This window comes from Aythya marila (genome assembly GCF_965140915.1).
Source record: "Aythya marila genome assembly, chromosome: 1".
NCBI lineage: Eukaryota > Metazoa > Chordata > Aves > Anseriformes > Anatidae > Aythya > Aythya marila.
The window spans coordinates 149,336,909-149,364,401 of NC_139042.1; the positions used below are offsets into that span (position 1 = coordinate 149,336,909).

Sequence of the window (27,493 nt, forward strand, 5' to 3'; positions counted from 1 at the left end):
AAAGTCAAAATGAAAGCCAACGTTTTCCCAGTGTCTGTTTGCACAGTTGTTGCAAGTATGAAATGGAGTGAAACTTGCAAAATTCAACTGAGCATGCACTCTGACTTGAGTTGTATCATCCCCAAATCTCTGAGAAATTAATCTGAACACATGGGTTTGGTTTGGATTCAGATGGACGATAGATAAAGGTATCATGTAGATGTTAATATTCTGTTTGTTGATACTCTATCTCCCAAATGCCCCTGGAATGCTTCTGCACTTTTATTTCTATCTCACTTCTTTTATTCCAGTTCTCTGCCTCCTTTCTAGGAGCCTTCCTCTTACACACTAAAGCAGTTTTATCACAAGACTTTCATCACTGGTGAAAGGAGGAAGAATACACCTTAAATTCTGTTTCACATTTCTGGCATGAGACAGCACACAACTTATGAAGAGTAAGTTAAAATGCAGGGTTTATTTTTAGAATTTTGACTGAGATTTTTGTTCCACTCCCAGGATCTGAAAACGTGGGCTTTTAACCATATGTCTCAAATACGCTTCAAGGGTATTATCTGTGTCTGATTTACTACAGAAAACAATCCTTTTGCAGAGCTGCTTGTTGGAAAAATACATGAAGAGCAGTACAAGGAGTTGCATGCTTCGTGTAGATGGTTGCAGCCACCACTTTTTCTGTTGTGTAGTACTTTTTATACAGGATTACGTTCGTGTTCATCGAAATCCACCTGTTTTATTAGTGTGCCTTGCACTGTCTGCACACTGCTGAGCTCTGAGGTTCGTGTGGTGGCAGCGTGGGGACCACCAGCTCCCCACACACTGCCAGCAGTGCCTTCTCCAGGCTTCCCTTGAACCCAGGCATTTACAGCCTCACTTAACGCCCTGATCACAGAGGGAAAAGCCCAGCTCCCACCCCACTGACCGAGATCTCCAGCTCGACACAACCCAAACCTCAACTTCTTATCTCAGCACCTCACTCCCCTCACGGGGCGATACCCAGGGCGCCCAGTTAAGCCTGAGGGGCCGCTCCCGAGGATGGCACCACCACAAACATCACCCGAGGAGCCGCGGCCACCCCGCGCCCCTTCCCCTTCCCCCCCTTGTCCCCGCCGCCATCACCCCCTCCCCTGCGGCCCGGCCCGCCGGCGCGGGGCATTGTGGGAGCGGCGGGAAGATGGCGGCGGCCGCCGCTGGGCTGAGCTGGAGGCGGGTGTCTTCCTTCACGGGGCCGGTGCCGCGCTCCCGCCACGGGCACCGCGCCGTCGCCATCCGCGAGCTGGTCATCATCTTCGGCGGCGGCAACGAGGGCATCGCCGACGAGCTGCACGTCTACAACACGGGTGCGGGGCGCGGGGCGGGGCGGCAAGGGGAGCGGGGGGCGGCGGGGAGAGGGCGGTGGCGCTGCCGCCATGTCCCTGGGGGCCTCCTCCTCCTCCTCCTTCCTCCTCCTCCTCCTCCTCCTCCTCCTCGTCGTCGCCCCCCGGGCTCGCCCCGAGCTCCTCGTCCCCTCCCCGTGTGGGGTTTCCCCCGCTGGGCGATGCCCGCGCCGTGCCCAGGTCCCCCTCTGGCGGCCGCCCCCCGCAGCCCGTGGGGGCGGGAAGCCGCCAACGGCCGCTGCCCTCGCTGAGGGCTGAGGGGCCCCGGCTGGGCGCGATGGAGGGCTGGGAGCTGGGAGGCTGCCGAGAGCACGAAACTGCCTCAGCTTTCGGCCTGAGGTGAAATGCACCCCAGGCGTGAAAGTTCAGAGCACGTCAGCCGTCCTTACAGCTCACCGACCTCTAAAAATCGTTCAAAAGTACCCCCCCCCCCACGCTCCAAAAAGATTATAGTATTTTGGCTGAATGGCTTTCTATTATTTTTAATTTTTTTTTGAGGTAGAATCCGTGAGGGTGGAAATGTTCTGGATATAGTTCGTTACGAGGAAAATGCATAGTGTTAAGAGTTCTTCCAAGCGGCTTATTCTGTGAGAGCTTAAAGATGACACATTTCAGAAAGCTGCAATCTCTTAACCTCGCCGTTACGACAAGTAACCTAAGTAAAGCTCATAGATAAAGCAGTTACACTGTCTTCTAGAACAACGGTTGTGGCAGATGTCTTCTAAGCGGGTCTTAATGCCACTTTATTTATTTTCCTGCCCAGATTCCAAAGGGGTTTGCCCCTTTGCAGCAGTGACAGAAAGGACCGCCCGTGACTCAGCCACTCCAGCCCCCAAATGTGGGTTTGGCTCGATCTGACCTCTTTTCTCAGGGCTCAGATGTAGGGCTGTCACCTGGGGTGTCCGAGTGTGGGATGGCACCCGTTATTCCTGCTCTGAGCGTGATGACACACTGAGGACCTCTTAATCCCCTACAGCAGTGTTCTCTGGAAGCTTTTAATTTCACGCATTTCCTCTTCTTATTCATGAAAAAAGCTTAGGAAAAGGAGACAGCCATCTCTTGGAACTGCTCAGTTCCAAAACACTTTGAACAACAATATGCAACGGTACCAGACAGTCTCAGTTGCTATTCTTGCCTCTCCTTTCCCATGTATCAGTGCAGTACTGTGTAGATATTAACATCCCAAAATAGTGTAATTAGTTTTTCAATAGGGCTATTAAGTCCAGGCGCACTGCCATGCTGCTGCTGCAGCTATAATAATTCTGTTTCTAGGACTAACTCTCTCCGAGTGCCACTTTTTTTTTGTGAAGTCTATTAAATTGCTGAACAGCTTTTGGTAACTGACTTACTGTGACCTCGTGCTCGTTTATATATTGAATAACATCGGTTTGATAGAGGTGTGTGTATTTGTTTTAGTGTCTTAAATTGGATTAAACTGATTTCTTATTTTAAAAACTTAGTATTAAGCAGCCAATTCATGGTCATCGACAGTTAAAAGGTAGTTCTTTAGAAAGTAGAGGTGTTTAGAAATACACTTTCCTTTTCAGTGTTTTTTTCTTTATTTCTTTTTTCTTTTTTTTTACTTGTAGCTACAAATCAATGGTTCCTTCCTGCTGTAAGAGGAGATATTCCTCCAGGCTGTGCAGCGCATGGATTTGTTTGTGATGGTACCAGAATATTAGTTTTTGGAGGAATGGTTGAATATGGAAGATACAGTAATGATTTATATGAATTACAGGTAGGAAATGTATGAAAATGTTCCAGTTCTGAGAACTACTTTGTTTATTTATTTAGGAATAAAACATCTTATATTACCAACTGCAGAGTGCAGTTAGATGAGCTTTGCTTTGCTCAAGGAAAAATAAACTCTTTAAATAGACTCTGAAGATGGAGGAAATATAAATAACTTTGAAAAAAAGACTTCCATCTAATCAAAGTATAAAATATTTAATGTTTTATGAAGGTTAGCTTTTATGTATTCCTGTTAATGTATGCCCTAAGAAAAGCCAAGTGCTCTTTAAAAATCATTCACAGAATATACCAGGAGTGTTCATGTTATTTGAATTCATTGAGTATGAACGAATATAAATGAAGACATTTCTCAGCATGTATTTCTTGTCTTTAAGGCAAGTCGATGGCTCTGGAAAAAAGTAAAACCTCAAGCTCCTTCCACTGGATCACCGCCTTGTCCTCGGCTTGGCCACAGCTTTTCTTTATACGGTAACAAGTGCTATTTATTTGGTGGCCTGGCAAATGAGAGTGAGGATTCAAATAATAATGTTCCCAGGTATGCTATTTTGGTTTGAATTCAATGTCTTTAAAAATAAATGATTAGATGCAGCAGTTTTGAAGAGGAACATTCTAGGGAGGCTGTCTTGCTTGCTGACTGCCCGTATTTGGGTTGGTTGTGAGATGGATGGTGTTGCATGCAAAGAAGCTGAAATATTTCTTCCGCTAATCCCATTTTATGGAACACAGACTGAAAGCTCTGACACCTTTGGAGGGAAAACTAAATAGGGTTTGGTTTTCTTCCTTAATACTTTGGGGGATGTTTTTAAGAATGTGAGCTTGTGAGGTTTACTTAAAGAAGCAAAGTCTCATGAGTCATCGGGGAATTCACAATGGAAGTTCCTTCTACAATGCTCTGGGAAACAATCTGGAAAATTTTTAAAGTAACAGTTGCAGTTGCCTTTAATATCAGCAAACAGAACTGTAACGGTGAAATTTTATACCATGCTCACCTGCAGTTGAGTGCTTATATCCCCTGAGCTACAAACTGGCAATCTGAAGCTCATTAAATGAGGTATTCAGCGCGAATGCCAAGATTCAAGTCATCTAAAAATAACATGCCAATAGATTCTTCAACACATGGCTAATTGTCTCTTGGCCAGCCTAAAGAACCAGCTCCTTTTCACCTTTGTTACCTTAGAGTTGCAGAAATTCTTTAAGGTCCCATGTCATAGTGCATTTCCTACAGCTTTACACTCTACTCCAGCTTTATCCATATGTGGTAATTTCTGCTAAGAACGTTGTTTACCAGTTTTGAATGTTTCTTTCATGAACTATAGCGTATGAAGTATGATGTAAGTATGGTGTGCATTCCTTAGAGGCAACAAGTTATAATAGTTTTTTGTTTTGTTATTGTTTTGATACTGTCCACAATGCCATCGAATGTTTGGGGATTTTAAATTTCTCTGCTCTTCCAAGGCAGAAGTTGTAATGCTTGTAAGCAGTCAGGATTTAAAACTCACTTAAATCATGTTTTTAAACACGTTTTTCATACTGTGTCAATAATACCCTAGATATTTAAATGATTTCTATGAACTGGAGCTGCAGCATGGTTCTGGAGTTGTTGGCTGGAGTATTCCTGTGACAAAAGGTATCTTGCCATCTCCCCGAGAATCTCACACCGCCATTGTATACTGCAGAAAAGATTTGGGAAGTCCAAAGATGTATATTTTCGGAGGGATGTGTGGCTGTCGGCTTAACGATCTCTGGGAACTTGACATAGGTGAGTTCATCTGCCAGTAGAAGTCAGTTCAGGGGCTTCACTGGCAAAGAGGAAAAATTAAAGTATGTGAGGATTAATGGCATGCTGTAGTGCAGATGTTATTGGGACTTAAACCATGGCATTAATCTTCTGTAATTTTTGGAATGAGATGCATACAGCATCTATTTTTGCATTTATTATCCTCATCCTCAAGGATTTGGGTTATGCTGTGAGATTGTTTTGTTTTCTTAGGCTGCATTAAAGAATGTCACTGTGATAACAGAGTTGAATAATCATTAAAAAATGAGCTTAATATATCCTTTTGGAAAACTGATAGAAAATTCTGACTAATTGTTTATGGATTTTACTGCACTTTCTTTTTTAAAGTGTCCATCTTAAAAAGCTGAAATTTTGGTTTGTTGAATGTTAGAGGTACATTCCTAAAATCTAAGTTGAGAAATTCACAGTAATAAGTTGATTTAAGGTTTTTCTTCTTTTTCTTTTAGAAACCATGACCTGGTCAAGACCAGAAACTAAAGGGACAGTTCCGCTTCCTCGCAGTCTCCATACGGCCAATGTAATAGGAAACAAGTATGTCTGTTGTTAAAAGCTCAACTATAGAAAGGTACACGTAGTAGGAGAACAATGATGCTTATCCACTACTACTCAGTATAAACCATCAGCCCTGTAGAGTGCATTTCTACTTCTATTACCCTATCTCCATGGAAATTAAAAAGTACTGGTTTTAATTTAGAGTTCACAAACCATCAGTGTTTCCATGCAGTGGGATGATCTGCCCAACCCACAAGTAGTTTTCCAAGCTCCTTTATGCATCTTTGTGCAGTCAGGGGCAGTATCAGCTGGACCTGGACCTGAGCTGGCTCTGTCAGGAGCCAACTTTGGTGCCTCTGAATCTGTGACAGGGAAATAGGTACACAAATAAACTGACCCAAAGAGTAGAATTCAGGTCTAGGCAAAGCTGTTCTGTATTTTTGTGGACCAGTTTTTCTGTAGTCTGTTCTTCAGTTCTTTGCTTCTTGCCAGCATGACTTGTTTTGGCAGATAGCACTGACAAAATGGATTTCAGTACGTTTTATCTGTTTGCAAGTCAGGGTGAGGAGAAAGAGGCAGGGCGTGGGGAAGAAGTGAGAAACTGTTTCCTGAGCCAAGAGCTTAGATTTTTTATATATATAATGTTATTAGGTTGTAGCCTGCATTATGGTTTTAGGTTTTGATAGAAATTCCATGTAAACACATGACTTCTGGAGTGTATTAGCAGGTTGATGGTTCGTAAAAGGATCGCAGTATTAACTTCTGTTTCTGGGGAGTTGTTTGAGATTTTATTTATTTTTAATTGGTTAACTTACTCAAAATTTCCAGAAGGTAGATGTCTGCAGCAAGACACAAATTCTGATGTAAAGAAGAACTGTAAAGCACTGGAAATTTTCTATTTTGTCCTAGTTTGAGAGAGCACATGCAGCAGGTCTGGAAATGTTAATTCACTTTTCTTTTCTTCTTCCCTCTTCCCTCTTTTCCTATATTTCAGAATGTATGTTTTTGGTGGATGGGTTCCACAGTCAGCAGGAGGTGAAATTTCTGCTCATGATGGTGAATGGAAATGTACCGGTTCATTTTGTTATCTTAATTTGGGTCAGTGTTTCTCTCTGTCTTGGAGTGGGCATTTTGAATTAATCCTTTCTTAATGGAGTAGATTAAATATTCTAAAGACCCTGAGATAAGTTTTAAGATAGAAAGCTGTAAACATAGTTGATTGCAGAAGATACCTTCTTTTTTCGTATTTCTTAAGAAGTGTTTTTTTTCTTTGATAATTCAGCAAGTTTGCTGGTGCAAATCTTTGTTCATCCAACTTTTAATACTAGGTAATGTAGATGGCACTCCTTCATTTATAGTAGGACACAAGAAAGATCATAAAATTATTTTTTTTCTAAATTGTGATTGAACTGTCCCTTGATCCTCAATTTCTGATCTTCTGTTCATCTGAGATGGGCAACCAGAGGTCAGAAAATTGATCCTGAATCAAATGAACGTATCTTACAAATGAATTGGAAAATGACCTTCTGTTTGTAATATCAAAAAATCCAATGCGGTCATTATAAAAACAGATGTGATTTATTTTAATTTTCTCTGAGCAGTTAAGTGTATTAACCCCTGTATTGCATGCTTTGAAATCCATCTAGAAACTAAAGTTTTTGAGTTTCATTTACTAGATACCACAGAATGGATAGGTCTGATCTCAGATTGCCAGGAAGACAAAAGTAACTTGTTACCAGGGCCAAGAGCAGGACACTGTGCGGTAGCGGTTGGCACTCGTCTGTATATCTGGAGTGGTAGAGATGGTTACAGAAAAGCTTGGAACAATCAAGTTTGCTGCAAAGATCTTTGGTACCTTGATACTGGTGAGTCAGAAATAAATGAGAAATATGTTCCATATTTTATTAATGTATAGGAACCTGGCGTCATCAATGCTCAGAAGCTCTAGCAAGCACTAAAGTGTTTTAAATTTTAAAGCTTATTCAAATAAGCCACGTTTCGCTGTTGATTGTTTGAAGACTACAGCTGTAATTCAAATGGAAAAAAAATAGAAAGGCATGTTTAAAGCCCCTGAAAGAACTTTGTGGCTAGATTCTGTATTGCATGCCACAGTTGGTAGATAAAAGGTGCTAAAGGGTGTTTTACCTAAACTCAAAGTTCCTGGCCTCTCTATAGAGTGATCTCTTCTGCTACTACTTACCTTTTATTTTTTTTTAACCAACCCCCTCCTTCTCTTGGGATCATTGCTGCTGCTGCTGCTTCCTCATCTCCTGGACTGAAAAAAGATACTGTTGAATCAGAGAAAGGACCAAATTGTTCTGGGGCGTAGGGGATTTTGGGGACTATTAATCACTCATTAGTAGTTGACATGATGGATATTTGTTTGTTAGCAGGACACAGAGATGTTATCAGGAGTGAGGAAACTAGAATAGCACTTTCAGGAGGGAGTTGTTTGCTCAAGCAGAAGTGTCAGAATGGTTATTGGAGAATGTGAAACATTTAGGGCAGTGGAGATTTTTTCTTTTTTTTTTTTTCTTTTTGCCTTTCTTTTTTCCCCTCCTCTTAGAAAGGTTAGAAGTAAAGGAGTGGCAGGGGAGGGATGTACTTGAGAGTGCAACCTAGTCAGGCATCAGGGCAAGTGAGGAGAGCAGGTCATTGGCATTGAATCGTGCCTGGGCTTCAGCCTGTGCAGAAGTTTGAGGGAAAGTTCACTTCAGCTAGAGAGAGCAAGCAAAAAGGAAGTTCAGTCTTCTGTGAATTTCTTCTAGGAGCATGTAAAGCTTTAGGAGCCAAAGAGCTACACATAGCCTTTTAGGACAGGAAAAGGATCTCTCATATTGTAATGCCTATGATGATGGATATACAACACAAAGACATACCAGCAGCAGAAGAGCCATTAAAACCTTAAGAAAATGCATCAAACATCCAGCGTTTTTGAACACTTCAGAATGTCAGTTTATAATTCTGTGCTCGATTTGGCACCCTTGACAATGTTTCTTGTTGAATTTGGTGCATATTATATGTAAGTGAAAAGGGAGCTATTGATTTTGCTTGCTTCATGTAGATATTTCTTAAGCTGTTAAAAGGGAGCAATTTCAAATATGGCACCTGTATTTTATTGGTTTCTTGTAGAGAAACCTCCAGCACCATCACAGGTACAGCTGATTAGAGCTACAACCAACTCCTTTCAAGTGAAATGGGATGAAGTACCTACTGTTGAAGGCTATCTTCTTCAATTACATGCTGATTCACCAGTGCCATCAGCGGCTGGAATACCTGGCACTGGGGCTCCAGAAACATCCATGCTGAGTTCACAAGGTAGTAGTCAGATCATGTTACACTAATGCTTGTGCAAAGGCAGAGTAGAGATTTGAGTAAATAATTGAGTTCTTTGTTTTAAATAAGATGACTCAGAGAGATATACCCTATTTCTTTGGATATTTCCAAAATGTGTACATCGTGATTATGGAAAATTCAGCTTTAACCTGCCTCTTGTCAGTTCTGGCTATCTGAATGCTGGAGATATTTGTGTAGTACTGGGCATGATTTGAGAAAGGGGACAGGAGGAAGGGATTTTAATTGACTATTTGGCCATGCAGTTTCATTTCAGTTTAACAACCAAGTCATTCTTTAGGCAACCTCATGTCTCCCTTGTGCTTACTGGAATAGATTCCACCCATTAATACTAAGTTTTATATAATTGATTGTGATTTGCTTTTGTTTACCTGAAAGGTGGCTCTTCTCTACATCAAACTCCACAATCATTGCCTAGTGTCCCTTGTCCAGAACTGAAGGTGGATCATCCCAGCCAAGCAAATAATGTCATTCCTAATAACGTAAGTGTAAACTGAAAAACGCTTAAGTGGCAAAGTAGCGTGGGAAGCACGAGAACTGCCAAAACACTTTCTCAGTTTTTGAAGTGCCTGCCTACTTCTTAGACCTTAGGAAGTTCATAAATCAAACAACAACAGACACCTGCTGAAGTGGTTTTATATGCTTTTTTACATCCTTCCTATTTTCATGATTGACATGGTCTTTAAAGTCCTCTTCCTGGTAATACAGAGAGCAAACTGCAACTGTGTTGGCTTCCAGAAAACTAACTGGGAGCCTGATAACAGGAGAAACACTTTTCACCCTCAAAATATTGGTGAAATTCATGTGGGAAGCAAAAAGGATAATGCATGTTCCTTCTTAGTTCAGGTTTTCATGCTACTCTGTTTAGCAGTTTCTACTGCAGTATAAACCCAATTATTATGTATTCTGGCTGTGCAGTTGTACATGTTCCACTGTTTTGCCAATAACAAAGAAACTGAGAGGAAAAACTCTGGCCAAAGGATCCCATTTTTAATAATGTAGACCTTTTCTTAACTGTGTAAGCCCTTAGATCTGTATGGAATTCATAATGTGTTCCTGCAGAAAACACACATGGAAGCACTGTGAATTTTACTAACAGTAGAAATATCTTAGATATGTGCCAGGAAAGCAGTGGTTGAAAGCCTCTTTAAATTGTGATTTTGCCCCCCTGCCTATCCCAACCCCTTTCCCCCCACCCCAATAGGCTAAATGTATGCATTAATGAGCTTCTGTGTGATAAGAATGTGAGCTCACTCAGATAAAATGTAGCGTGGGACAGGGACATTTCCAAGTTAACATAGTTTCAGTCTTTGTGTTATGATGGCTAGAATAATGTGGATTGTGATGTTGGTTGCTTGTTGTATTTTAAAGTGCTGGGGGATTGGTCAGAGGATTTTTGTTGTTTTTGAGCAAGCATTTTCATGCCATGTTTGCGACTGAAATTTACAAACTTCACAGTTAACCAAAAGAACTTATTTGTTAATGTTTAGGTCCAAGTTTCCCTTCCATCCAACTCATTATTAAAAATAGAAGGAAAAGAAAAGGTTGCAGCACCTGAGAACAGGATTACACAGGAGACTATGAAAAACCATGCAGATGCAACAGGATTCAAAGACTCAAATGCCCCTTCTCTTTTGCCTGGTTGTACTTCAAGTAAGATATGTATAAAATAAAAATTATTTAAAAAGTGAGAATTGAAAAGTCATCTCAAACACAAAATAAGATTATTTCTGTTTTGCAATTTACAATTATTTTAGATGGATTTTAAAAAATCCTTGTGCTAGTTACTACTATACGTAATTAATATAAAAAGGAAATCCTAAGCTGTTTTAAGTATCACAAGAGAAAATTCTTAATATATTAAATATTATGATGGCAAATGTGTCTGTTTAAACATAAATAGCCCTTCTTAACATCAAAGACCAGATGGACAGTACCAGGTCTATTGTACTAGGTAAGGTTATAGTAACTCAAGGCTCCTTTTATAGTACTTCCCTGTCTGTTAGTAATGAAAAGTTACTAGCCTATTTAAAATTGTAGATGACGTAGAGAGGAGCATGTTTTTCTCTGGCTACAGAGGAAAAAGAAACTGACTAGTTACTGATACAGGCACTTCACTGAAAGTTCATCGGGGTGAATCCAGGCCCACACACCTGATCTGTTTATTTTTGACTTCTACGTAATTTATGTGGTGTTACATTTTTCATTTTCTTTGCAGTGTGTTTTAATTGTTGTGTGGAAGTTCGGGATCTTAGTGCTGAGCAAGAAATAGACTTCCACTGATGCTAATATGAAATTGCTTGTTATGAAGCTGTGATATTAATTTGTGTGAATACTTTTTTTCCCCCAATTTGGTTAAGAAAGGATAGATACAGAATACATTTAGCACAAATGAAATTGCTATTTGAATACAACTGCTAACATGTATTTGGTTATGACTATATAGACAAGTTCTTATTAAGATAGTTACATAAAGAAAGTGTTAGCAATGCATATAATCTGATCTATTTTAGTCTAAGCCTGAGCTAACATCTGTTTTTATGTGAAACTAAAGCCATTAGATCAAGTTGAGACTTGCTAGGTGTCATCAGTATTGAATTCTGGTTAATATTTTCTTTTCCTAAGGTCCTCAGACTTCAGCAAATGTAGGTGAATTACATGACTTGGACAAAAGAACTGTAATGCCTGATGCTTCTGTATCCAGTACTGTCTCCAGCACACAAACTATGGTAACCCAGCAGGCTGTTAAAACTGAATCATCAAGTACAAATGGGGCAGTTGTTAAAGATGAAACTTCACTAACAACATTCAATTCAAAATCTGAAGGTTTGAAATGTGTTTCACATACTGTATTTTGAGCCATATATATCTAAGGCCAGCAGAGTTCCTGTAGTGTGGTGGGATTCCCATCTTGGCTAGTACCTGGGATTGAGATAGGGCTTTGGGCCATGGACGTTGGGCAGCCTGAATGATCTCTGCTATGATTTACACGTCTTTTAAAATCAGGATGTTCCTTTTATATTCTTGTAAACAACTTTGTTTCCTGTAAGTGAAAAATCTTTTAAATCTTCATTTATGCAGAAGCCTGTTTTTTAAACAGCAATGGCAGCCAGTTTTGTTGCCTGTAGGATATTTGCTTTCATTCAGTGATTGCTTGTTTCATCAGCAAAAGTCTACGGATAATAACCTTACATGGTTTTGATTTTAAACAATTGACCCCTGTAACAAACATGGCCAGCTTATATGGCTGTGGCTAGCTCACCACTAGCCGAAGGTGGTGACCTCTTCACAGTATGTTTGAAGTAAACAAAATAAGCACCAATACAAAAACTAAACACTTTTCCAATTCTGTTTTTCATGAAAATCAACAGGCTGTGCTTGCTATTGTTTTGAGTGTTAGCTAAAGTATTCTCTTACTGAATACAAGTAGTGTAATTTTTACTGAACAGTATTGTTTTTTAAAAACAAACACAAGTATAGAATACTAATATTCCCTTGAGTTTTTCATGTGCTTTGGTTTCTTTTTTTTTTTCTTTAAGATTCAATTTTAAATTTAGTAATTGTTCTTTTCCCATTTGTTAGGTTTGTTTTAAAGATTAATTGCTCTTATTCAGAATTCAAACTGTATTTATTTCTGAAGCAGTGTGTAAGATTTCATCCTTAGGCGATTCATACTGTGTCATCAGTATGTGCCTCAATCTGATATTTATCACTTGTTCACAAATATTTCGTACTGACTTCATAATTCTGTCGTATTTTAGGATTTTCTGAGTCCTGTCTGTATTATCTGTAGCTGTCTGCAGTGCCAGGCTCTTATAATTGTTCTCTGAATATAAAGCAAACCAAAATTAGTTGTTTATGTTACAAATAAAACTGCATGCAAAAGAGCTTTGAGACATTTGCAGCAAACACTTGTAAATGACTATTGAGGTCAGCTTTTATATTATGTGGACTTTGTGTTATAAAGCTTAATTTGTTTAAAAAAAAAAAAAAAAAAAAAAAAACCTTAAGTGTAATTTTTTGTTTCTAGCTGCTGAAACTGCTTATATCATGCCTTCAACAAGGGTCAATACTGGACAGACAAATGACTCACACTCCTCTGTAAGTCTGCATAAGTATAATTAAGTTCTGTTGCTCTGTTGGTTGTAAGGGCTCTTCTGTTATTTTTTAATTGTATCTCTTTGAACGAGAAGCAAGGTATATTTAGGGTTTGAAGTGAATAATACAGGGTAAACATTTTCTGTTGCGAACTAATTTCATTGTGCGGGTTAGATTTGAATCTAAGTAGCAGTTGTGTATTCAGGAGGAGCTCCAAGTATGTGTTTCAGCTGTTGAATCATTTTTATTGACTGGCACAGTGGAGCGGTCTTTCTGCTGTATAATGTGCAAATGTAAAATGTTTTTCTGTCTGCACAAGTGAATTTAAAATATGTATTAGATCAGATATAGTGTTAGCTGCTGATCTGTAGGTTTGAAACATAACTGAACTGACATCTTGATGTTTTTCCCTAGAGGAGATGGGGACTGGCTATGCAAGCTGTAAATACTGCCTGAAAAAAAAGTAAATGCCTCCTATTTCACCTGCTTACAACTTAATACACAAAACCAAGGTGCCACCAAAAGAGTGGAGCTAAGGGTGGGAAGAAGCAGCTGCTACTGAAGGGTTGGGGTGCTTTTGCCAATAGCAGCTGCCACTCCTGCCCCTCTTCCATGCTAGCAGGAACATCATCTGTCTGCTCTGGGCAGCACTGCCAGCGCTCTCCTTGGTGCCTGGAGACAAGCAAGAAAGGCGGCTTGTCTTTCTGGGCCAGTCACGAATAGTTCTCATGCCCTCCACAACCATTGCCCCATGCCACAGTGGAGGCCCTGATCTGAGATGCAAGTGAATTTAGTAGCTGCTTTCAAGGGAGTATGTTTGGGGCTGAGACGCAGCAGAATCCCAGGCGGAGCTGCTGGTGTACAACCACATTGCAGTGTTCTTCCTGGCCTCTGAGCAAAATTAACTCACAACTACAGCTGCTACGCACACCTAGTTCTACAGCTGTAAACTTCTTCCCCTTCCCGTTTAAACTAGGATGTCAGAGATGACGTCCCATCTACAGCTTTCATATTTTCTAAATGATGACTGAATCTAAATACTTGAGAACCAGTTGGTTTTGAACAGTATTTCAGTAACAGATGCACATTCACTTAAAGTATAAGGAAGTCATTTACTGGTATGAAAGGGGATTCTCCTGCACATACACTAGAGTCTTGAAATGTGTTTTTTATATATTATATTAAAGTGTATGGATGGTCTACATAACATGTTCTTCAAATACTAGAAAACTCTACAAAGACAGACGGCACCGGTGAAAACAAGAGACCGGCAGTGGTATGATGTTGGAATTTTTAAGAACAACAGTGCTATGGTGAACCAGTTCTACTTGCTGCCAGAGGAAACACTGAGCAACTCCAACAAGGTAGCTGCTAATTTTTCTCTGACAGACCTTGCACACAGGTGTTTTGGAGTCCAGTGTTCATATGTTTAATGACAAAATGTGGGATTTTGTGATACAAACTGGTGCTTATAGGAGTTTTAAGATCAAAGTTCCTGACATATTTGGCTTTTTTTTTTTTTTTTTTTTTTTTTTTACTGTTTTCTAAACCAGATGCATTTTTTTCCTGTTGTTTTTTGTCTAGTTATATGGAACATCTTATTGTACCATCACTAATTCTTTCCGTATTTCTATTTGTAGCCTTAGGAAGGAATTTTCAACTTCATGACATTTCAAAACAGTAAAAACTCTTAAAGAACTTTAAAATGTATTATTTCCATACAGTACTGAAATATTCCAGTCAGTTTCCTCTGTCTCAAGGATACATTTGTAAATATATTAGTAACAGTTTAGAATGTTTAAAAAGACTAGATGTGGAAGAGTAGTGGCTTTTGAATTCTTTTTCTATAAAATAATGTTGTTAAATATGGAAGTTTGTATGGGAAAACACTATAGACATGTAATTTACAAAGCCTTTGTAGTCTTGAAAGTGTAGACTAATGATGTCCAAGTGGACTAGAAACAAAACTGATGGCTGTATGTCACTTAAATGGGCAGAAATACCTACAGCCAGGAGGCTGCTTCTCTTAAGAAGATGCAGGAGTTGATTTCAAAACTCAGGAATGAGCATTTGCTTCCTTGTATGGAACCTGTCTGTCAGCAAATGGCTAAGTATTTACTTAGCCGTGCTTTCCTTCTGCCAGAACAGGTCTCTGCCTTACCTGTAGCGCTTTGCCTGTTAGTAAGCAGCTTAGGTATCTTACTGGCAGATAGGACATGTAAGAGAAAATAAAACTCATGGATAGATTTTAACCTCTGCTGCATATGTGTGTGTTAATAGGCAACCTGAGCACTCTCCAAACCTCTCAGTCTTCTCTGTACTTCTGTAAATACTGACTATGCTGTCCTGTTATATAAGGTACCTATCTTTTCAAGAATGTATTTATAGGACTGATTGTATAAAAAAAGAAACCTTCACAAACAAAGAGTAGAACAAGTTGCAGGCACGTGGACTTTTTGTTGATAGTGATGGTTTTTAAACCTTGTTAGAACTTAGATGTTTTTAGTAAGAGGGGGTTTCATGGAGAACAGGTTTCAGTCTTAACCACAGGTTAGACAAAAGCTGTTGTGTTGGTATTTGAGTAGATTGTTAGTGTTAGAGTAGATGAAGGTATTCAAGGTGCTGTCTTACCCTAGTAGATGAAGGTATTCAAGGTGCTGTCTTACCCCAACAGGTTTTCTTAAAACACAAAAGAAAAGAATGTTTTTTTTGAAAACACTTCATTATAGATACCCCACATACCAGTTTTAAAGAGTATATGTAGTATATTTTACAGTGTTTATATTGTGATTTGTTACACATTATTCAAGAGGAAAATAGTTCAATAGGAAGCTTCAAAGATGTATCAATGCATGTGTTAAGCAAGGAAATAGAGTAGCACCTGATGTTTCAGAAACTTGCTTGTTACTAACTTACTGACTCTGCTTCTCTTTAAAAACATTTAGGTTACCTATTCATAAAGTGCAACTCTTAACTATAGGAACAAGTAATTTTCAAATAAAAATATTTTTGAGGACAGAGGAGTATAGTAATTAAGTAATAAGCTATACAGTTAGAAATGCTACTTTATTTTTACTTTCCAAAGTAAATCTAAACAAGAAGTGCAGTTCAATTTAAATGTCTGGGGTTTTCATGTTATTTGGGGAGAGGGAATTGTTCTTGGAGGAGCTGTTCTGAGGCAGGCTAGTGCCTCAGTCAGAAACTTTCTGATTCAAATACAAAAGCACTAGATCAGGTTTGGGTTTCAATTAAACTTAACAATCTCAGTTTATTGCTACCCACCTCATGTCATTTTTTTATTTTTTTTTAGGCTAATTCTGTTTAGAATACTTTTAAAAGTAACTCAAACATTGCTTTATTTTCAGCTGGAAAATGCAAATGTACCAGACTACAGATTACTTAAGAAACAGGATCTTTTTCCAGGCACAGTGTACAGGTTCAGAGTCGCTGCAATTAATGGCTGTGGTGTTGGGCCTTTCAGTAAAGTCAGTGAATTCAAGACTTGTATTCCAGGTTTTCCCGGAGCTCCTTCAACAGTCAAAATCACCAAGGTGAGAAATGTAAATAGTTCTTGTTCTGATGCATAAAATTCTGTTCGCAAGCTTAATCATGGAACTCTTGTTTTTGGCTAGTTCTGGCTTTTTTTTTTCTTTTTTTTTCTTTTTTTTTTTAAGTGAAAAATGTTGAATAGTGTTAAATGTTTAGTTGGTGACTTCTGCTCAACATAATATTATTTAAGAAGTTTGCTAAAAATATTTTAAAACATAATGATCATGTTGCAAGATGCATCTCAATTGTCTGATAATTTTCCCATTGTTTTCTTTTCCTGCATTCTTAATTTTATAGGGGTTTACCATGTTTAAAACAAAAATTAAGACACTTTGCCTCCAAAGGATGATTAGGTTTTAGTCTTTTTCCATAAAACAACAGTGATGTTGGTAAAATCAAAGGGCAATTCTGGGTAATGATTTGATAAGCTAACGTGTTTTCATCTCTTAAAACTGCTAACTTTCAAACAGATAACTTTTTACAAACCTGTAATCCAACAAATCCCACCTTAAAAATACTTGGGGATTTTTTTCTTTCTTTTTCTGGGGTTTGTAACTTGTTTTAATGGTAGATGTGTTTTATTGACTAGTGTTTCACCTTGCCTGACATACTGTCTTTTTTACTAGTGAAAATTTGGCACATCCACACATACAAGTAAACCTGTATTTAGAAGTGTAGTATCTTTCTTTTTTGAAAGAATGGATCAGAAAATAAGCATTCTTATTTTCCAAAATATCCTTTGGCATCTGTGGTGATTCTGCATTAGTACCAGAAGAAAGAAACAAAAGGTTAATTTTAGAATAAAGAATAACAGAATAGGTGAGAAGTTTAAGATGCACATTTTATGTATTTTTAACTATTTTAGGGTTTTATGTATTTAACTATTTTTAGGTTTTTATGTATTTATAACTATTTGTATTATATATAGTTGAGTGTCTAATGGTTAGCTGAATAGTATCATATTTTTCTCTTTTTCTTCAGAGCGTAGACTGTATTCATCTTTCTTGGGAGCCTCCAGCTTCACCTTCTGGAAATATTTTGGAATATTCTGCCTACTTAGCAATCCGTTCCACGCAGTTACAGGAAAATCCAAATCAGCTTGTATTTATGAGAATATACTGTGGGCTTAAGACATCTTGTATAGTGACAGCTGCCCAGCTTTCAAATGCTCACGTTGATTACACTTCACGACCTGCTATAGTGTTCAGGATTTCTGCCAAGAATGAGAGGGGATATGGACCGGCCACACAAGTTCGATGGCTTCAAGGTAAAGTCAGTGTCAGACGCAGCATTTAAGTGGGCTGTGGCGGAGAAAATAGCTGATTGTGCCTCTACAACCAGCACTTTTCTCAGCGGCACATGTCTCAGCAGTGCACTTTTCTCAGCAGTGAAATGTCACTTAGTTCTTTGTAGAAGTTTTAGGAAAAGGTGGTTGTTAACTTTAGCGTAACATTGAGAGATGGGATTTGTTCATGAGCAAAGATGAGCAAGTACTGAGCGTTGGTTATTGAATCTCACTTAGTTTCTCAAATAATAAACTGCCAGTAAACTTCTGATTTCCCTGGACTTCACTTCAGCTAAGGAGTTTTCCATTTTTTTAGTAAGCAATCCAGTTATATGCGGGAATGTAGTTCTTTTTTCCCCAGTCTTTACCCCTTCCTTATCAAAATAATTTTTCATAAAGTGACATAAGGTGCATTTTTGTGATTTAATGTACTCTTTAAAGTCTGTATTAGAGCTAGTAGGAATGGCTTTTGTTATCTCATCCCTACACTCAAATTTGTGATTAGTTGGGGATGGGAATGGATCGACTTGAAATTCCCACCCTCCGGGGAGTAGCGGGCTGTTGGATGTGCTTGGCTGTCCTGCCAGTCCCTGCGCTGGGATCCACAGGGTGCAGTTGAAAGTGAACTGTTGAGTACACCTCTGGTTGTTCTGAGTGTAGTTTTCTGAGATGGGCAGCAACAGTGAAGTTGTCTTCCTACTGTTCAGTACTCTAGTGCTGTTTTAACCCTGATCCCAGAGCTATATATCCCAGAACTATGAAACAGGAGTTGTTTGATAGCATTTGACCATGTACGCGAGTTAAATTATGAAATGTTTAACAGTGTCTCCTTCTTCTTGCAGATATGAAAACATCAAGCTCAAAGTAGAATCAAGATAATAAATTTCAAGTTTCGAATGTAGTGTTTAATGTAACTCTTGTACTATTTGTAAATGCTACAAATATTTTATTTTTGCATTGTTTTTATCTTAAAATATATAACCTTTTTTACGTTTGAGACATCAGCGTTACAGAGCCTTGCTCAGGTATGAGTACCATATGGAAGCTATACTGAAGATGGTGGGGTGGAGGACCATACTCTATCCAGTAGCTTTTTGGTAGCGATAGTTAAAATATTAAATATATATATATATACACACAAAGTTTCAAATAAAAAAAAAAATAAATTGGCATATGCAGTACTGTTTGAGGTACAGTCCCCATGATTGCTAGAGATTTTGCATAAATAACTCAAAAAGATTTGGTAAATGAAAAAATTGTTTGATTTCAGTTTCTTATACCACATTCTTCATTGTGGTGTCTGAGTACAAGGCAAAAATTTCCAGTTATTATATAGTAACTTAAAATGTATAAATATTTTAATATATACTTTTTTTTGTAAAGAAATGATTTTTCTACTATTTGTAACAAATATCTTAATCCTGAAAGATATCCCCTGAAAATTTAAAAGGAAAAAGATACTTAGTCATTTGTCTTATTACAAAACAAAAAACAAACATAAATTCATTGTAAATGCACTACTAATATTTAGAATTATCCTTTTGTAGTTGTACAAATCTTCAACTTGTAAATACCAATGTTTACAAGAGACCTTTCTGGTCTTGTATTAAAACTTCCATGAGATTCATTCTCTTTTTTTTTTTTTTTTTTTTTTTTTTTTAAATCCATATGCTTTGCTTTTAGCATATGCTTGCTTTTTGCACTAATAATAACTTACCTCATTCCTGTGTTTGTAATCACTTGTGTTGCTTCCATAACGTTTCTGTAAAACTTCAATCTGAAAACTTTAACCAAAGTTTAGAATACATGGTAAGCAATTTTGCACATATCGTATGGCAACTTTCGACATATTTATTCCAGTTAATCTTCTTAAGTGCTTGTTTGCTTTACCAGTATATTCTACCAATCAAGTTCAGTATCTCCCTTTTACTATGCATCATTTTACATTAACTAGCTAGCTGATAAATTCAACAAGCATTACTTCTAGGAATAGGTTGATCCATTCCTATGCTAGATGAAAAATTTGTTCACAGTAGTGAAATAAAGGTAAACATTTTAAATGCTATTTATGTATCTATATAGAAACCTATGTTTACCAAAGTGTAGAGGAAAATGGCTGAGTTGGACAAGGTCACTAGGTGAATAGATTGAGGCACCTAAGATTTATTTTAAAATAAAATCTAAATTTCTTTACCGTGCAATGAAGTTTATACTTTGCACTTTAATTTTACCCTGAATGCCAAAATACAATATACATCAAGGTAGAATTACTTGCCTCTGCCAGTTAAATTTGTCTTAACAGCATTTGTAAATAAAGAAACTAAATAAATTGATGTGCCTGGTTTGGTGGGAGAAGTATCACTAAGATGTTAAGAGATTTAACAGCTCAAGTATCCCAGAGCAGATTTTATAGCCAAGTTCTAGCTACCCTGAAAGTCAGGGTTGTAACAGAAGTGCTGATACAGCCTTAATTATTGCAACGCATCACATGCTATAATAGCATATAAAAAGTGCTGGGGACCATAAATTGCTATAATAGTGTTAATTGTGGCACGGGAGTAACACACACGGTTTTACTCCAGAGAAAAATCCCGTGATTATGACAATGACGGATATCCCAGATTCACTTTAAACAGTGTTTATAGTATGAATGTATAGGAATTTTTCCTGAAGTTAACTGGCTTTAAAATACTTGTGTTTTAATGGTCCATTTCATCAGGTATGATCTCACTACCAATACTGTCTGATAACTAAAAGTAATACTGTACACGAGCTGTTAACTAGAAAAATATGACTTGGTTTTTCTTATTAGTACTGTGAAAGAAGCCTTTAGAGAAAACACTTGTGGCTTTGATTTTGTTGGTTGATAGCTGTGATTGTAGAGTTGTTATTTAAGAATAAAATCTGTTGGGTATGTCTGGGTGAAGTTTTTTTGCACTTGGTTTCACATGGTTTGCACAATTTCTTTTCCAGTGGGTATGTCACAACTACCAAAGGGTAAAACTGTGGCGTTTTCAATGAAAGTATAATTTCCTTGTAAGTGTGCTTTCTTCAACTGACTTGACATCAGATGTCACTTTCTCTTCTTTGTCCAAGTTGGGTGATGTTGAATAGTGATCATATGCAAATCTTCAATTCCTCGCAGTTTTACTTTAAGATGAAATTGTGGTACACGCTGTAAAATACACTTTGTGGTCTGTTTTAGAACTGTATTTAGAACATGTCTAAATCTCACCTGTTTGCCTATCAACTAGATATCAGACAAATATTGATTGTTTGATTTAAAATTCATTTGCAAGACTGTTGACATCAGCTCCTTGAGAATCCGTGTTATCCACTCATTTCCTAAGTCACTAAATGACCTGTAACAAGCTGAAATCTATCAGGCGGCAGTACCCGTGTTGCAGAAATGTCTGGGTTTGCTGAACTTGCCGAGGCAGTTGTGACGTGACCGTCGGTGCAGGACAGTTGTGCCGGTTACGGCAGGCGCTGCTACAACTTCACCTTGAGGAGGTTCTTGTGGAAGTGGAAATAGAGTGAACGATAACCTACACTTTGTGTTTTCAAAGTAATTATAGCAATATCTTTTGAATGTAGTTTGGAGTAGAGCACATGATCATGCCATAAATTCTGAAGATATAATAAGTATTACTGTTGTTATCTGATATTTCAGGATAGCGAATTTGACGTGAACTTAGTCTTACAGCCTGTTACTTAATGACCTCTACAAGGAAACTGACATTTTGTACAATTAAAGTTGATCAGTCTTATTTCAAAGCATTGTTTGTTCTTTGTAATAAAGTGGTTGTCCTATCAAATGCGTTGTAAACAGTGAAGTGTACGTCTGCTTCTTCTGAGGGGATAATACAGAGAAGAGAGCGAGCGTGTTTGTCTTGGGGAGAAATAAGAGGGCTTCTTGATGAGCCATGTAATACTGAGTACTGCTCTTCCATAAAAAGTGCTTCCCAAGTGACTTCTTGGTTATGCAATGGTTTGTCTGGTTGCTTTTTTCTTCCCTTAGTTGTGGTTCCCCAGTTTCCCACCACCCCTTCTGCTGCAATTGCTGCACTCCTCACCTGTTCTCTGCCCCCTTCCGTGCCTTTGTGCCATGCAGCTTGCTGGCCCCCATCTGGGACAGGAATGCTTAAAATTGCTTTCCTTGTCTATAGAACAGCTCTGTTGGTGCTGTTCAAAGTGATTGGCAAAGAGTTTGGTGTTTCTTTGTTACAGGTTGTTCAAAGGAAGGGACTTGAAGGAGCATTGAGTGCGCTCAGGCGGCTTCCAGCTTCCAGCTCTGCTCAAATGTTGGGGTCTCGGGGCAAGCTGCTGAGCTCAAGCTGTGGTTGGCCATGGGAGTCTCCTGGGGAAGGATGTAAGATTTGCTTCTAAAAGCAGAGGAGGAGATCGAGTGGACTGAAAGGGCTCCAGAGCGGTTTCTGAACCTCTAAGAGACTTCACATGACAAACTACTAAAAGCTGTCCACTCCAAATTGATTCCCTTGTTGTGCTCCAGCTATTGTAATAGGGTAAATGTTTTATTTTCAATTGTTTGATCCTTGCATTAGTGGATAACAAATATAACAAATGGGACATCCTAAGCAATCAATGAAGAATTCCCACAATGTGTTATTGTTTTTTTGTTGTTTTTTTTTTTTCCTTTCTAAAATTCTCCGAATGTAACTTATTTTCTCACTAAGGCTGACTTGAATTTTCTATGTGAATTTATCCTAAAACCCATTCAGAACTATCGTTGTTTTTCCCCTCATAGTGTTAGCTGGTTTCTCGTGTAATTTTTATAACATTTTCTAGCGAGCCAAAGGGCAGGGCTTTTATTCTGTGGCTTCCAGTTCTGCCGCTGGAGCTTTCTGAGATTCCCATGGCGAGGGTGGAGCATGAGCTGCGGGTATTGCCCGAACAGTTGCTGTGTTCCTCCTCCTGGTAGTAGTTGCGAAAAACTGGTGCATTTTTCCATTGATCTGAAGCTGAGTTGAGTTCCCTTTTATTTCAGTTTCTAGAAGTCAGCTGAATGTAGGAGGATGGGCTTGTTCTAGGCACCCGCTTTAATCTGAATTTAAATGGATGTTAGGAGCTAAACAGCCCGACAAAGAGGACGGAAGAGGAGGGCTGGGACAGGAGGAAGGCCCAAGAGATTTCTGTTGGCTCCATTTGCCCAACCCCAACCATGTGTGCCTAATGTAGGTTACGAAAACCCAGCATCTACAAAGGCAGAGCGTGCCTCCTCCTTGCTCGGTTCCCAAAGTCCATCAGAAGCCAGAGGTACTTCACAGTGCTTGTTGGATTTATACTCCCCCCAAAATAATCTACTTGATTGGGACCAGTTTTGTTTTGCTGTCATTGTTTTATTGAGGAAGCCTTTGCTTCTTACGAGCATCTGCTTTTAATGTGTGACATAATTCCGAAGTTGGTAGAGCAGCTGTTTAAAATGGAAATCAAAGCTCGGATACGGGATCTTCAAAGAGAGAAAGGGAAGAAGGCTTTTTCAGTGTGTCCCAAAGGGTAAGTAGTGCTGGGAGAGTTATTTCTGTGTCTGGCGGAATTATAAAATGCTGCTAGCCACACATGAAAGTCATAAAAATATTTCCAAGAGGTTCTTAAAATAGATGTGCTGGGTGTGTGCCATAGGAGGAGGTTCACGACCACCAGGTCCCCGGGTTTGTGTGTGCCCTCCTGTAATCCCTTCCTTCTCTCAGGTAAATGACTTTTGCCAGTGTGAGAAACGCCGTAGCCAGGAACAGGCTCAGGGGAGGATCTCAGTGAGGCAGCATTTTTATTGGCGATTGCAGTGGGGGGCGTCCCACAAGAGGAGCACACCTCCTGGGCACACAGCACGGTTTATAGATTTTATTTCTCAATGACCGGGCCCCTCCCCTGTTTCCCCATTGACTGGGTTATCTGGGATCACAACCTGTCCAGTGCTTCACAGACAATACATGGCCTTCAGCTGCTGGCCTGTTAAATTTCAAATTTCTTTTGATTTTTTTTCCTGTTTGAGGTGGCAATGCTTCTTCACTTACCTGGCTTGATACCCTGATTTTCACCTAATTGCTCTAAGGAGCCCGGTTGTCTGCATTTTACAAGTCACCTGCTGAGCTTTCTTACCACTGCAGGTATATTTCAATGCCACGTTCCTTACCTTTAAACAGTGTAACTCTGTGCAAAAACACTTTTATTCCCACTCCAGAACTCCAACTGCATTTCGGGGTAGTTTAACAAAAAATGTGTAGGTGTGAGTAGTCGCTCATAACTTCAAGTGGCATTAAATTTCCCAAATACTTATTTCTAGCAGTGATTTTGTAATTATTTCTTTATTGTGTTTTGCATGTAGGGAGGAGACTTCTGAAATAAACCAGCACTTCATCATGGAGTGGGCTCCATGGGAAGCAGGTGAGTGCCTGCAGCTTTTATATTGCTTTGTATGGAGGGGTACCACCGGGAAAGTCCCAGCCAGAGGAGTGCACTGTTTGCTTGAACAGCTGAGGAAACGTGAGTGCTATTTATCTACCTGCTACCAGTGATCTGTCACAGTTCTGTGCAAGTCATCTGCTCTCATTCAGCTTGATTTTCCCATGTTTATTAAATAGCTTCTCTTCAGCAGCATGTTGGGGGATTTATTTCAGCCATGGCTGTGCAATTTTTCAGTGGGTAGTTGGATTCAATTTTATTTCAAATCAACTAACTTTTTAATAAGATGGATCTGTATCAGAACCTGTTGAAGCCCATTCTCATTCTAGCCATGTGCCAGATCTACTGGGTTTTATTTTATTCTGATCTGGAAAGTTGTTTATATTAAATAACAATAATAATAATTTATTTCTTCTGGACACTAATGTTACTTTGCATGGTCCTGCAGATTTTTTATTCTGTATGTAAATCCCCGTGTGTTCATCCATCTTGTAACGCTGTCCATGAGAGATGTAAGAGAAGAACTGCAGTTTATCGGTGACTTGGGATTTGTTTTGTTACTGCTGACTTCAGTCAAGAAATTAACATTTTTATACAGATTAAACAGTATTAATGGATAACAGCATTAATGAAAAGTATTAACATCCTTAGTTGAGAAAATTAACAAATACTGCCCTGTCTTTAATCTATGTTCACTTTCTATTAAGGAATGGACTCTAGATACCAAACAAGGTAAAGTACACAAGGTAATAAATACAAAGTACTATCCTCAGTCAGAAGGTTCAAACCAAAAAAGAGCAGACAGATGTTAAAGGATGCTTCACGGGCAGGGCCACGCAGATCCATGGCCAGTAGCCCGATCTCAGTCATTAGCAGATTTTCTTGGTAACTAATATCCGTAAGGGCTCTGTGAGAATGGGACTTGCAATATCTGCTGCTTGAGTTGATGCACCTTCTTCCATTTTAAGGAATCCTAAGTAGAGATTTGGAGCTCGAGTGAAACTAAATGGACAGTGTCTGATGTCTCCTACAGCCACTGCAGGCCTTGGGAGGACATCCCTGCAAGCCAGGGGTAGCAATGCTAACTGGGCGTATGAGCTGGTTGGTGGAGGTTGACACTTAAAATACCACTACTGGCAGATTACAGGGGAGCAGAAGGCACGGACAAAGCCCACCCAGGAGAGCCAACAGGGTAGAGCGTCAGCATGGGAAATGCTAGGGCTCTCTGTAAATTGAAGAGCAGGGGGTTAGCTGGAGGTCTGGCTCCAACATCAACTCATCATCTCTCAGGAGGAGCTAATTCTTCTTAAAAGTTGCCTTTGTAGACAGTCTCTTGCTAGTCCTTCCATCTACTTGCTCTGTCTGTCTTCAGATGGAGCCTGCACCCCCAAGCACTGGGGAAGTGGCCTTGCCACCTTTGGTGAGGTTTTGGATTGGGGTGGTGGTGATGGTCATCTGCTGGAAGACAGAGCTCTCATCTGTGCTTTTAAGTCTCTCGCCTTTGGCAAGTTACAAAGATAAAGCTGCAGGAAGGTGCTGCCAAGCCATCTGAAGCAAGATGCGAGCCTTCAAGCCAGACAACAAATAACTGCCAAATATCATCAATATGGCTTTTTCTGGTGAGTACAGAGCTTGATCTGAGTGCACCCACTCAAGAGAAACGCTTTGGGCCAGATCAAAAAACACAGGCACTTAGCAGACAACTTAAAATGATATTTTATATATAATATATATATATATATTAAAATATCCTATGGTGCTTGCTGGACACCCCAGCCTGCAGCCCCTTGGGCCTGGATGTAGGTTTTGCTGTTTTTCACCAGCAACCTGCCCCCAGCACCCCAGAGCCCTGGTGTGCTCTGCTGTGCCTGCAGCTGCTGCTGGCCTGGCATCTCCCCCAGCCCACGACTGCTCTGAAAGCAAGAAATGAGCCGGAGCAGTCGGTTTCAGGCTGATTTTATGCACATGGTGTCAAGCCACCTAGCACAGCCTGGCAGCTTTGAGCTGTTAAAAAAAAAAAAAAAAAAAAAAAAAAGGAAAGAAAAAAAAAGGCCTTTTTAGTTGCTTCATTTGTAAAAATGTGGCGGCTGCTGCTGGTTTTGAATAGAGCAAGGGCTGAACCAGGTCCCTGGGCCCCTGGTCTCGGTGTTCCCACCCCAAAAGGATGGAGCCTGCTAGCCCGTGGCACAAACGCTTTCCAGCTGGCTTGAGGTGAGACTTCTGGCTCCCTTCCCTTCTCCCCCAGCACTTAGCTTTTCCTACCGCCTGGCTCCAGGCGGCTTTCTGCTCGCCAGATTGCTTTCCCCGGCGTCTTGTTACACGGGGAACTCAGGCGTCTGGCTGGCTTTGGGTTTCCTGGCCAGGGCTGAGGAGACGGACACCCAGGGACAAACCTGCGCATCCCGGAGTCCTTCTGTCGGCGCTGCGCTCTCCTCTCCGTTGACGGGACCCAAGCTCTGGTGGGGTCGGCTGTGAGCCTTCTGGGGGTGAGTACCGAGCCAGGAAATGCTGCAATTTGTTAGCCAGAACCAAACCCTGTCAGGCAGAGCTGTCCTAAAGTCAGTTGTTGTCTCCGATTCTCGGCCACATTCAGTCTCAGGCACACCCACGTGCAATTTTCAGCCTGAAGGACGTTGTTCTCCCCAGCAGATTTAACCCCCCAGCAGCTTTCTTCCATACAAAGGCAAATCAGGTGTCTCACTGTGTCTGATAAATGGATCCTCCTGCAATAAGATATTCCAGGAAATGACCCTGGCAGGGTGCCTGGAGGGTTTCCTAAACCAGGGTAGCTGCCTCTGCAGCCAGAGCTGGAGACTGCAATTTAATAAGTTCGGTGCAGCTGGCACCAATTTGGAAACTATTGTGCATACGAGCAAACCGCGCTCATTCCCAGGGGTATTTGGCCTTGGATGTGAGCGCAAGTGGAATTTGCACTGAGTTTCTACAGAGTTTTCCATGAAATTGTTACATGCAGAGGGTCAGCTGTGGCATGCCGTCCATCATCACGCCAGTTTCACAAATCAATAGGTAAACAGATCAACCTTCAGTTGCTTAAGTATAATTTTTTTTTTCCAGCATTTTTAAGGGTCAAAGGGAGTGATCATGCCAGAACCGTCTCTCTTACTTTCAAAGAGGGAAATGGATCCCTGCTTTTACCTGGGTATGTCTTAAACTCTACCACAGCCAAGAGGCGTCCTCCCACCACTGCTCTTGTTCTTTTCACCAAACCTTTTTGGAACAGGAATAAGTCTGCATTATCAATATTTAACTTCTGCCCCTGGAGGCCTTGGACTCTATAAAACATCCCTACAGCATTACTCATCCTAGAATCTGCATATAAGATTTTGATTTACAAACGTTAAGAAAATTCAC

General features: G+C 39.8%; 1 protein-coding gene across 2 annotated transcripts; it reads left to right on the forward strand.

The window, feature by feature from the left end:
- Window positions 1–1,168: 1,168 nt before the first annotated feature.
- Window positions 1,169–22,539, forward strand: HCFC2 (host cell factor C2; the record flags this gene model as incomplete). Of its 2 annotated transcripts, XM_082780123.1 has the most annotated exons (16): window positions 1,169–1,334; window positions 2,960–3,108; window positions 3,497–3,657; window positions 4,673–4,881; window positions 5,367–5,451; window positions 6,407–6,510; window positions 7,089–7,277; window positions 8,545–8,730; window positions 9,145–9,248; window positions 10,257–10,419; window positions 11,392–11,592; window positions 12,797–12,867; window positions 14,091–14,228; window positions 16,230–16,415; window positions 17,395–17,680; window positions 18,541–22,539. In XM_082780123.1, 16 exons carry the CDS (start codon window positions 1,169–1,171, stop codon window positions 18,564–18,566), a joined length of 2,424 nt encoding a protein of 807 aa, XP_082636249.1. In that variant the 3' UTR covers window positions 18,567–22,539. The 2 variants fall into 2 exon arrangements, with proteins under 2 accessions (XP_082636249.1, XP_082636248.1); XM_082780122.1 differs by lacking the exon at window positions 18,541–22,539 and having other exon boundaries at window positions 17,395–18,513.
- Between the last annotated feature and the right edge of the window lie 4,954 nt (window positions 22,540–27,493).